The following is an 11,787-nucleotide window of genomic DNA, read 5'->3' on the forward strand; positions in this document are numbered from 1 at the left end:
TGCCTTCATAGTCTAGCCCTTCTGGTTTCTCAAGTTTAAAACACATCTCTGGACAACTGCAAGCCAGTAGATTAAGTTTACTTTCAAGTGGCCTATGAAGAAGAATAATAATACAGTAAAAAAATTGCTTCCTATTCAGTTTTGTGATCAATGGTATAATGAAGATCCCAGGATTTGTCAGTTGCTAGGAGGTATTTTGGATTTGGGGTTACAGTAGGAGTGACTGACCTGACTTTCCAGATACAGATCCCAAAGGCTGTCTGTGTCCTTAGCACTTAAAGCCAAACAGTACCATCAGATGTTTGCCAGAGGTGGGAAGGAAGAGCCCGAGGTTACAGTGAGGTTACAGTGTGTGCTCAGCAGGGGATGTTGCAGTGTAGGAGCTGTCTCACCTGGGCCTGAGCAGCCTCCACCTCACATCATCTTTACTGCACTATTTCCTTCTTTACTTCCTGCTCTGGAATTGTTACCTATGCACACGTTCACTTTGCTGCCTCTTGCTTTTCCCTTTCCTTTTAATGCATCAGTAAACCTAATCTGGCTGCCAAAAAACCAATCAAACAGATATAATCAGCAGAGCATTTTCAGAGTTCTTCCAAATGTTGACTGAAGTTTTTCTTTTCATTAAATTAATATAAAAATCATGTAAGCCACTGTACTGAGACACTGTTGAGCCCTTTTTCCTGTGAGTGTTCTGGTGTCTACTGCAAGTTGAAAAGTGGAAGTTGTAACATTTAAAATATACTGCAGCAATCCAGCAGTGGGTCATTTCTGAGCTCTTGGTAATTAGACTGAGCAATATTGATGAAGTTCTCATAGCTTTTGCTTCATTCAACAAATATGTTTCCTGTATGTTACTACTTCTTGACTTTGTTAATTGAGTCCATTTTATTATAGGTATTGGGGAGTTTTTTATACGTGTGTGTGTGTATATATGTATATATATATGCATAAAGTAGTTTGTAATTTATGGACTTACCTCTAAAATGATGCTATCACCAGAGAAGAAGCAATATGTGTTTGGTGCAGTTTTCTGAATGACATGTCAATCCTGCCATGGCCAGAGAATAACCTACCTTGAGCATGACAGAAGTTCTTGGTAGCTAACATATGGAAGGAGTCTTTGAATGCTTGAGATCCTTCTTGCTACTTGTTTGACTTTAAAAAATTAAACTCTACATCTTTGCCCTTTATTAGATACAATGCTTCAGGAGCTGATTGAAAATGTTCTTCTCCCCCAGTTTCCTGAAGCACATTGCTGCGGCCACTTGGGTGCCTGAACGATTGAGCTGCTGCTGGGTTAGGTGATAAACAGACTGAGTTAGCCAGCACTGATGTCATTGCTCTTTCCTTGCTCCTCTGTCCGGGTGATTGGGCAGAAACAAGCAGGGAAGTCATGGCTTGCAGTGAAGGGCAGCAAGTGCTGCAAGGTATGCCATAACTTCTGAGAAGGATGTGTGCACAAATTAGGCCTGTGGCTGGCAAGGTGGCATTCATGAGTTACAGTGCTTGTGTGAGAAAATTCTCGTCTGTCTGAAGCTGTTGGCCTCTCTAAAAAACCTGCCTGCAGACAGAATAGGAGGTTCTTCTGCTTGCTTCTCTGGGTTTTGTGTAAATTCACTTCAACAGGAGCAACTGTTCATTGCTGCCCACTTCTGATTCTACCTCAGGATATTCCCCAGGACATTGCTTTGGCCAGACTATAAAGCTGGCTGACATGGATTGGTGAAGGAGTGTGAGAGCCTCTGGCATATTTGTCTATCAGGCCACCCAATGGATAATTAGGAATTTACCTGAATGCAGCATCTAAATATCCCTCTGCTCTGCTCTCTCCCACCTGGAGTGTTGTATCCAGCTCTGGGGTCCTCAGTGCATGAAGAATATGGAGCTGTTGGAGTGTGTCCAGAAAGAGCCACAAAGCTGGTAAGAAGGAGGGAACACTTTTGTGTGGAAGTGCTGAGAGAGCTGAGGTTGTTCAGCCTGGAGAATAGAAGGTGCTAGTGCCACCTTATTGGGAACTTTCAGTATTTAAAGGGACGTATAAGAAAGATTTCTCCAGAATTGTCATCACAGCCTATTGTGATAGGACCGGAGGTAATGGGTTTAAATTAAAAACGGGTGGATTTAGTTTGGATACAAGAAAAAAGTCTCTTACAATGAGGGTGGTGAAACACTAGCACAGGTTGCCCAGAGAGGTGGTAGATGTCCTATCCCTGGAAACATTCAAGGCCAAGTGATACAGGGCTCTGAGCAACCTGCTCGTGTTGAAAATGTCCCTGCTCACTGCAGAGGGGCTGGAATAGATGAGCTTTAAAAGCCTCTTCCAGCCCAAACTGTTCTGTGATTCTGTGAAACGGGACATCATGCCCTGGCTGGCAGCACTGAAGGTTGTCCCTGCAAAGGGAAAAGTGTCTGCCTTTCCTAACAGGACTTGGCGTCTCTCTTGGCTTGGATAACTGCAGCTGTCTTGTGCTCCACGTAGTAGTGACTAACTAAGAAATTGTATTTTTTAAATCAAGGTCAGTAATGGAACTAACTTGGTTTTACTAGCTACTCAAAATACAGTTTGCTTTCATATACAGCTCCATTTAACAAAATAAGTGAGATGGATTTATCTGACAGTGTCAGGGAGGTAGCTCAGGGGATGGCTGCTCTTGGCAGCTGAGACTTTTTTAAAATTTTCAAGAATTTTACAGTAGACACAATGTGAACTTCCTTAAAGAGAGACAAAATTACCCCATGCACGCTCACCACTCCAGCAAGTAAAAAGAGCCACTCTGTTAATTTAATCTGAAATGGATCAGTTCAAAATGTACAGAAAAAGCAGTACAAATTTACAAATATACATAATCTGATTTTCCATTCTTCTACCATCATACTTCATAGTAGTCTAGTTTAAAAAATATTCACTTCCCTAATACAGTCTCCTCACACCCTCACAACATTATATCTGAATCCTTCAGTCCAAAAGGGTACATGGTCGTTTGAGCTCTGTCCTCAGGCTCATTATCCACAATTGCCAAACCCTGAGTAAACACCATTACTCAACTACTTCATTAAATCCATTTGGCACCTCAGTATACCTTCTTCCATTGCTCTTCCACATACTGCCACTCAATTCACAGGTTATTTTAGTAGTGAGACACGGCACAGTTGCAAGTATTTGCTATTTAGAGCTATTGGAAGGCTTGAGGAAAGTTGCTAATATAGCTGAAAATGCTGCCATTTAAGACAAGGATTTACGTTGCTGGCAAAAATTGCATTTAGACCAGTTGCATCTATAAAAATGAAGATTAAATAATGAGCATAATTAAAAATTACTTTTAAATAAATAAATAATAAATAAATAATAAATAAAGCCATTTTAGAGCTAGTGGAATTTTAACACTCAATCTGTCTTAAAATCATTTCTTTGCAGGCTTCTTGCAGTTTTTCAGTGAAAGCACCTCAAATAATCCAGTGCCATAAATATTTTCAATAGATGTTCGAGGACATTTTCATCCAGGTTTGTGGGAAGCGTTTCAAAGCAGCAAAAAGAGCGTGGTCTGGTTTCTCTCTTCAGAATTTACCTCGACGGGCACTCTTTTTGGAATTGTCTTTCAGGCTGTTAAATATCTCTTTGGTGCCATTCTGCCACTGAAGAACAAGATCCATAGGGGTTTTCCCTTCCTGGTTAAAAGAAATGGAGGAATATTTAATTTCATCCAGTGATGGCCAAGTCCTTTTTCTTTCTTAAATACTTGGTCAGTGCATCTGCATGATGTGACTCCCTTCTGCACACACAGGCTTAGACTTATTCTTGTACCCCTGAGGTCAGAGTACTTTTGCTCTACAGATCTAGTCCCAGTCCTGGTCAGACCCATGATGGAAATTCCCTGGGTTTCAGTGGGTTTAGGCAAATGCTGTGACCAGCAGAACATGCTGAACATGCATGTTTTGGTTTCAAGTGATCAGAAATATATTTAGGTGCAATCTTATAAAAAAGATACTCTTCCATTTAATGCAGAATTCAGGTAAGAGTTTAATTAGGCTATGAACCACAAGAATTAAGTAGGACCAACTTCCATGAGCAGACGAAGTCTGAGGGAGCAAGTCTGGCCTTTGGGGCTGTACCTTCCATAATTATCATACTCTGATACCTGAGGAATAGTGTTGGGAGCAGCCACGTTTCAGGGAGGCGGGCAGAGAGTGGGGAGAACAGAGTGCTCCAGTGACTTTTCTTCCTTGTCCTCTGGGGTTTTGGCTGATTGTCAGTCAAAAACATGGACTGGCAATGCTTCTACTGCTAGGTTTGGATTTGGGAGAAAACGCCTGTCAAGTACTATATTTTAACAAGTGATCACAGGGCTGGAGCAACGCTGCTGCTGCAGTGGCTCTGAGCACAGCCAGGTGTGGGACTGCTCTCTGCTCAGCCACAGGGATTTGTTGCCCAGCAGTAAAGTTACCTGCCAGGTGTAGTGCTGGGGCTGCCCACCAGCTGTGGGCTTAACAAAAAGGAGATTTCTCTTACAAGCTAAGAACTTTGTTGTCTCAGTGGTGGTTGAAGCCCAGGAGTAGTGCAGCATGTCTGTCTATTACATAGTTTCATAATATGAGTAATAAAATCGTAGAAAGGTGTGATGTTGTAGTAGCAGATCGGTAGTAGCAGATAGCGGGTTCTGGTTTTACAAGAGGTACTGGGTTTTCTCTGACCTCCCTGTCACTGTTTCCCTGTCTCAGCTCTGCGATGATCTAATTAAGTCTGTTCAAAATAGTCTCTTTCGGTTGAAACCTATGGAACTGCTCCGGTGGGAAACTTCTTGTAAAACATTTTAAAGTTACTTCTATTTCGTGCTATTACTTACGCAGTTCTTCAGCGTCAGGTCTGCCCCGTGCAGAATCAGCAGCCTGATGATTTTGTAGCGGTTCAGCCTCACGGCGTCGTGCATCGGCGTGTCTCCTTCCTGGGGGGGACACGGGGCACAGCGTCAGCCCTGCCGTCCCCAGCCGCTCGGGGCCGCTCCGGGGGCAGAGGGCAGGTCTGGAGGGCTCGGTCCTTACCCTGTCCCTGGCGTTGAGGTCCGCCTCGCAGGCGATGAGCTGCTCCCCGCAGTCATAGCGACCTGTGCGCACCGCCACGTGCAGCGGCGTGCTCAGCAGCTGAGGGGCACGGAGGACACGGTCAGAGCATGGAACAGGGAAAAGCTGCTCCAAAAACAGCTGCCAGAGATTATCTACTGCCAGCAAGGGTCAGCTTTCGTCTCCCGTTTAAAAAGCTGCAGAGTTCCACAAGTACGTACCTTGTCTCTTGCATTTATGTTTATCCCTTTGTCCAGCAGGAATTTCAGAACATCCAGATTCCCACCCCGGCATGCCCAGTGCAGAGCTGTAGAATGAAGCTTTAATAGGAAAAAGAAATTAAAAGTATTTTAATACAACGTTATATTTTAAAAACGCTATTTTTATCAATTTTCTAAATTAACCCAAATTTATTTTACGTGATTTAACTTAGAGCACTTCACTGTGATCACACAGTGATCACAGTTTCTAGTAAGAAGAATTGCTTCTAGTAAAAAAAAAAATGTTTCTAGTAACAGCTTTTCTGATTTTACCCTAATTTCTGCAGTACTGTGAATTTCTCACTCTTCACATTCATTGCATATTGCTCTTAAAGACAGACATCTTGGCAACCCTGCTGTGAGCGAGGATGTGTTTTGTCTATTCTTTAGCTTAGACATTACCTTTAGCCAGGTATGTGGCTGGAATGTGCTAGTTAATATTTTTTATTCAATGCCTCTTGGGTTCTAAAATATATAGAAAATGAAGCTCAAGGGAAAGAATAGTTCTCTTTAAAAATTTGGTGTTTAAAAAACAACAAATCCCCAAGTTATGCAAGTCCATAAAGTGAATTAAAACCCCTTTCCTCTACAAGATTCAGCATCTGTATCCTGAGCTGTGCTGGAAAGGGTCCCTGGAGGGTCCCACTTTGGCTGTCCCTCCTCTTCCTCACCCTCTGGAAGCATTGCTGGGTTAAGCAAGGGAGCAAGGCTGGCCAATGCCACCTGTTCAGCCAAGGGAATAGGGCAGAGAAGCCAAGAAACAGCTGCAGCAGCTGTGGATACTCGGGAACCCTTGTGGCCAGCATTCCAGAGGAGCAGGGGGCTCTCCCGAGCACAGCCTGGAAATCCTGGTGCTGAGCCTGGGTACCTGCGCTGTCCCAGCACCTGGCTCAGGTGAGAGCCCGAGCTCAGCTATCTTAGCCTGCCCAAGGCTTGCCTTGTTTGTGGCACAGCACTGCCTGTGTTTTCCAGCAACCATTTGGGCACAGGGAGGCAGCCACTCCTTCCTAAAACCTCTTCTCAACAATGTTATTTTAAGGATAAACTTCAAAGACATTGTGAGGCCTTTTAGTGCTCCTCCTCTGCAAGAAGCACTTCTATAAATGGTTCTCTTGGCACGTATAAAACAATGAGCAGCCTTTGGAAAGAGGTGTGAGTGGATGTGCATACCATGTCTTTCTGTTCAAGCTGGGCTCCAGCTTCCACCAACTTTTTCACCACCTCTAGATGTCCTTCAGAGCATGCCCTGTGCAGTGCAGTGCGTTTGTACTGGCAATTGAAACAGGGCAAAGTTAGACATTACATATGGCACAAAGATATCTTTAAATCTCTTCACCTCCCCCTAGGATGATGGCAAATACACGTAGTCCATGCTGATTCCTTTTAAAGACCTTATAGTTTTGAGACCTGAAATCTGCTAAATTTTAATAGCAACCTGATAGCTGTGAGCTGCCAACCCAGCAATTTAAATGGTGAGAGAAGTATCTGCAGTATGGCATCCAGATTTAAAATGATGCCTGTTAAGTTCCCCATCCAACATGCTACACTGTGTTTTGAAACTGCAGCTTATGCATGATGGAGTGTAAGGGGAGTCATTTATTTCTGTTGTTCTGCAGAAAAGTTTCTTCTCTTTTTTTCCATAGCATTGGAAGATCACCTTTTATGGAAAATCAGGTTCTCCTGGGCACCAACAGCATCTTTTAAATATAAAAGACTCTTTTGAGGTAATATGATTTTGAAGGGTCTCAGTGGCCACTAGAAAACTTGATGTACAAAACTTCCAGCATTTATTTACTTTCCCCCACCCCTTTTTTTCCTCTCATGAGGGTGGAATATACAAAACGTCATGATAAAAGTTGTTTTAGCTCTCTTCCATAGCAGACTTTGCATTAGGAAGAAGACTGTACCTTATCACAGACGTTTGGATCCCCTTTGTCTGCCAGGTATTTTTCAATTACTGGCAACTTATTCTCCAATGCAGCTTTGAAGAATGTGGGAATATCCACAGGTCCTGTCTGAAGGAAAGAATATAGAGAACATAAATGTATGTGGCACAAACCCCCATTAATGCTTTCCCAGAATAAGGTACTTTGAAGTAACTTACAATAACTTCTGGTTCAGGTTTCTTTAAAACAGGCACTTTCACTTTCTTGCATCTTTTCTTCTTCTTCAGCTCAATAATTTTTTCAAGATCCTCCAAGTTTTCAAGTTTTGACCTGGCCTGTAATTTCTTCTTCTTCAGCTGAAACAAATGAGGGAAGGCAGCAAGTTGAGCTGTGTGAGCACCTCTCCCTTTCAAAGTGGCAGGACTGAATTCAATTAAGACTGGATGAACTTTGAAATAAATTGTTTTAATTTTTTTTTTTTTTGCAGATAGGGCCAACTGACCATTACAATAAGTTGCTTACTATGCGAGAAATTCTACCTCATCTCTAGTTTTTCATATACTATTATATATTTTCGTATACCATTCATATGCCTCTTCCTAACTTCTTCTTGAGCCATATGTTGTGCCATGAATTTAGACCAGGAGTCAGAGCAGCACTACAGTCTCTTCTGGCACAACAATTTAAAAAATCTCGTGTGCAGCTTATGAGAGCTGGAAACTCCTGAAGTTTCAACTGACTTCCACCAAGTGATTTTCTTTAATCACTTTTTTTTTAATGATGCAGCCCTTTAATTATTGGAACTTAATTCACTTTGCTTAAAAACATATCCTCAAGAGAAGAACAAGGTTTAGAATGATCTTAGCATTTCAGTCTTGCAAGTGTTACTACATTTTGAGAAACCATAAAGATTGGCCTGTGTCCTTGATGGGACAGTTCAATATATGTTTAAGACTTCTCCAAACCTGCTTGTAAAAAGCATCTGGGCATGAAGTCAGTGTGGGGCACTGCTGACACCAAGGGCGAGTGTGTTGCCTGAACTGAGATCCCGTGAGGTGTCCTTGACTTCAGCTGGGAGATTCACAAACAAGGGCTAACTCAGGGTGAATACAGATGACAGATTCTGTCCCATGGTGTGATTAAGGGTGAATACACTGGTGACACCCTGTCATATGTGTATGTCATATACGGTTTTGTCAACTAAATTCTTATTCAAGTTATTTCCACCTCTTCTTTTTATTGTTCTTTGCATTTATGGTTTGATGTGCAGATCATCAACCTAATGGAGAATAATTATAGTGACTGTGGATAACTGGAAACCCATAAAGTTCTTTGGAACTTGACTTAAAGGAGCTTTAAAAAACCTCTATAGCCAGTAATGATGTCTCTGTTAAAGTTTAAGGAGCAGTTTTCATTCTAATGTTTCTGAGACTGACTTTCTCATTCTTCATATTTTAGAACAAAGTCTTATTCCCCCTGCTAAACTTTATAATTTCCAAATCACTTTAAATTTTTAAGCCACTTGATATCTTATTCACAAAAAGAAATTAAAGATATTGTAGCTACTGTGTTTTTTGGGGGGAAAGCACCATTTCTTAGGGATCTAGGAAGAATTGTCATGCTCCAGGAATAGAAATCAGTACTTTTCTGTAGACCAGTAGGAGTTTCATTTGTAAGTGTTCTTCCCAAATGTGCTAGTAAGTGTAATGCTGTGTTTTCATAAAAAGAACATTTTCATGTTAATTAAGGCTTCTGGCTTCAGAAATACACTCTCACATCTTTTGTGAGTTAGTTATTTTGGTAGCAGTCATTAGGTGTGCAAGCTGAAGGTGTCTCACTGGCTCTGACTGCTCCCCGTTCAGTGACAACCAGCAGCAGGGGACCCTGGCCAGCAGGAGCACTCAGGCTTTCAGTCAGGCAGTACAGGGGGTGTTTTGGGTTCTGCCTCGAAGTCACTGCCTGCACCCACAGGCTACAGAGGTGAGCAGATCTCCATGGTCTTCAGTGGACTTTAGACCACCCTCCTTTCCTGGTGGTCTCCCAAGAGTTTTTTTAGCTCACCCTGCATGTATTTCTGACAGGCAGAACTTCAAGGGCTGCAGCAGGAAATGCATACATGATGATAAAAATCCAAGCAGAAAACCCAAGCACCTACCTCTGCTTCTAGTCTTTTCTCATTCTCATAAGCCACATCACCTCGTGTCAATGAGTGCTCAGGGACTGTCTTTAGGTCCTCCTGCTTCTCTAATCTTACAGCAGCTTCATACTCTCCATTTTTGAAGTCCTCAGGGAGGAAGCTGCCGGTCTCTTTATCCTCCACCTTCTTCCCAGTCACCTGAAAATGCAAACATGATATAATCAGTGGATTCTTGACTGCAGTAGCCACCACCTGAGATCATGGATTGCCTAGGGCTGATTGTATCTCATTCCTGTCCTCTCTGGGAGTGTGTGACAGCTGGGACAGGCCATTCTGCCTGTGCCTGGATTAGCTGGGGATGCACCTGGCTGGGGCACATCTCCCATGCAGTTAAACTGGGATGCTGAGTGATTTCAAGGCTGGGTTTATCCATTGCTGTCAGTACCAAAGTCCCATTTATAGCAGAATGGCAGAAACTATGTGGTGCTATACAGCAGCACAGCTTTCAATAGTTTTCAGAAATACTTGATGCCCAATCAAGTATTTCCAAAGAGATAACTTGTTAAGCTTAGTAGAGGCAGATGTGTGTTTTCAGAGTGGTTCATGTGGCCTAGACTGCCTTTCTGTTTGATTACCTTGTAAAATTGTATTTGTTATAGTCTAATGCAGAAGAAACTGTGAGAACCTTGCCAGAGAATTTAAGACAGCCTCAACTAGTTAGGCAGTTGTATCTTAACAAAGCCATCTGAGAAAATAAATGCAGTGTTTTACTGAATCTTTCCTGTTTCCCCAGTTTCTCAATCAGATCAGACATTCTCAGTCTGAATCCTGCAGTGGAATGTCCCATTACTTGTGATCTAGACCTAATTTTTCAAAGACTCTTTTACATCATCAACAGCAGTAGCTGTAGGAACTGTTAATTTATTATTAGAAAACAATACTATTATTAAGCTGTTAATTCAGTATTATAAAATACTGTAGTTTCTCTGCATTAATATGTTGCTCCAGTCCCTTATTAGATTGGAATTACTTAGTGTGGTTATTAGATTACTGGCTTCTAAAAATATATATAAATTAAAATCAAGGACAAAGTCAAATAAATAGCTAAATTTTGGTTGATCATTTCCTAGTGAACTGTGCTGTGATGTCAAATCCAAACAGCTATGTAGCTGTGTCTGTGGTGAGACCCTTTCCCAAGAAAAATGAAAATGTAATAATATAATAAACAATATATAAGGGTTAGCACCTAGAGCACAGCAGTGCTGGTAACCTGCTAAATCAGTGATCCACAAAGGTCCTCTTTTTCTGTCTGGTCTGATGACAGTCTAGAAAATAATTAAATGCGAGTAAATGAAAGAAGGTTGCACCTACCAGCTCTTCTACTTTCATCATCATCGTCATGTTTGCTGTGATCGAAGGCTGTGCTCCTGTGTGGCTGAAACCTCCCAGGGCTCAGGCCAGCTCTGCAGGGACCACCACGCTCACTGCACTTATATATCTTTGGGAGAACTGTGCTTGAATGAGATAATCTTCCAACCTGGGAATCCAAGTATGCCCCTTGCGCCTGGCAGCTGAGAGGTGGCTCAGGCTCATTCCAGACACGTTAACGAGCCAGATCTGGTGTCCAGGCAGCACAGGGGCGTCAGCTGGGCGAGCAAGGGGGAGAGCCCCACACCATGACCACACCACCATGGGAATCAGAATGAAATGTGAGCTCACCATTCCTTTGGCAATGACTGCACTGCTCAGCAATGCGAGCCATTCCGTGCTCCCAGTGCCCACTAGGACAGCTGCCTGTTGATACAGCATTATAACTTCATCTTCTTCTGCTCGCTTTTTTTTTTAAATTGATATTCAGATGACTGTAAGACACTGGAAAGGGTGAGTGGCTTATGTATAATGCTTATAGCAGTATCTTCCTGATAAATGGATTATTATCTCTAAAGTCTCAAAAAGCCATTATTTTCATTGGTATTTATTCTTGGATGACAAACACTTTTAGGGGAAAGGCTTTTTCTCATCATGATGACAGTCTTCTATATTTGTTAGAAAGAATTCTCTGAAGGGATTACTATACCAGAATGATGTCTCTGGTGCTAAAAGGGCCTATGACATGATAAGTTACAATCAGTGTAAGGTATCAAAACAGTAAGATTTGCATTTTTCTGAACTCTTGTCAATGATTGTAAACCAAATAATGAATTATGTCCTATTATGCAAAAGGAAAAAAAAAGGGGGGGAAACTTAATACTGTTTTCTCAGGCAATATTTTTCTTCTGGATATGACAGAATAGGGGCCCAGAAGTGATTTGTTTATTTCTTAGGATGAGATACACACAAATACATGTAGATGATGTGTGTGTTTTGGGGAAAAAGAGCTACTGAATCCTTTGGGAAAGCTTTTCTTATGCTATAAATCAGAGTCGGCTGGAATCAGGAGAATGAT

General features: G+C 42.0%; 1 protein-coding gene across 1 annotated transcript; it reads right to left on the bottom strand.

Moving 5' to 3' along the window:
• Positions 1–3,423: 3,423 nt before the first annotated feature.
• ANKRD1 (ankyrin repeat domain 1) lies at positions 3,424–10,742 on the bottom strand. Its single transcript, XM_014875406.2, has 9 exons — positions 10,713–10,742; positions 9,360–9,539; positions 7,423–7,560; positions 7,226–7,333; positions 6,489–6,587; positions 5,280–5,378; positions 5,041–5,139; positions 4,845–4,943; positions 3,424–3,669 (listed from the first exon to the last, which is right to left on the bottom strand). The coding sequence occupies exons 1-9, from the start codon at positions 10,740–10,742 to the stop codon at positions 3,559–3,561; spliced, it is 963 nt and encodes a 320-aa protein (XP_014730892.1). The 3' UTR covers positions 3,424–3,558.
• Positions 10,743–11,787: the final 1,045 nt, after the last annotated feature.

This window comes from Sturnus vulgaris, chromosome 8 (genome assembly GCF_052056855.1).
Source record: "Sturnus vulgaris isolate bStuVul1 chromosome 8, bStuVul1.hap1, whole genome shotgun sequence".
In the NCBI taxonomy this organism is placed as follows: domain Eukaryota; kingdom Metazoa; phylum Chordata; class Aves; order Passeriformes; family Sturnidae; genus Sturnus; species Sturnus vulgaris.

What these genes read in the sequence shown, in the direction of transcription:
- ANKRD1 (XM_014875406.2), bottom strand. Translation starts at nt 10,742, where the DNA reads ATGACGATGATGATGAAAGTAGAAGAGCTG. An exon ending in AGAAAAGACTAGAAGCAGAG is followed by an intron (nt 7,561 to 9,359) that starts GTAGGTGCTTGG and finishes CATTTGTTTCAG; the next exon opens with CTGAAGAAGAAGAAATTACA. An exon ending in ACCTGACGCTGAAGAACTGC is followed by an intron (nt 3,670 to 4,844) that starts GTAAGTAATAGC and finishes TCTTTTAACCAG; the next exon opens with GAAGGGAAAACCCCTATGGA.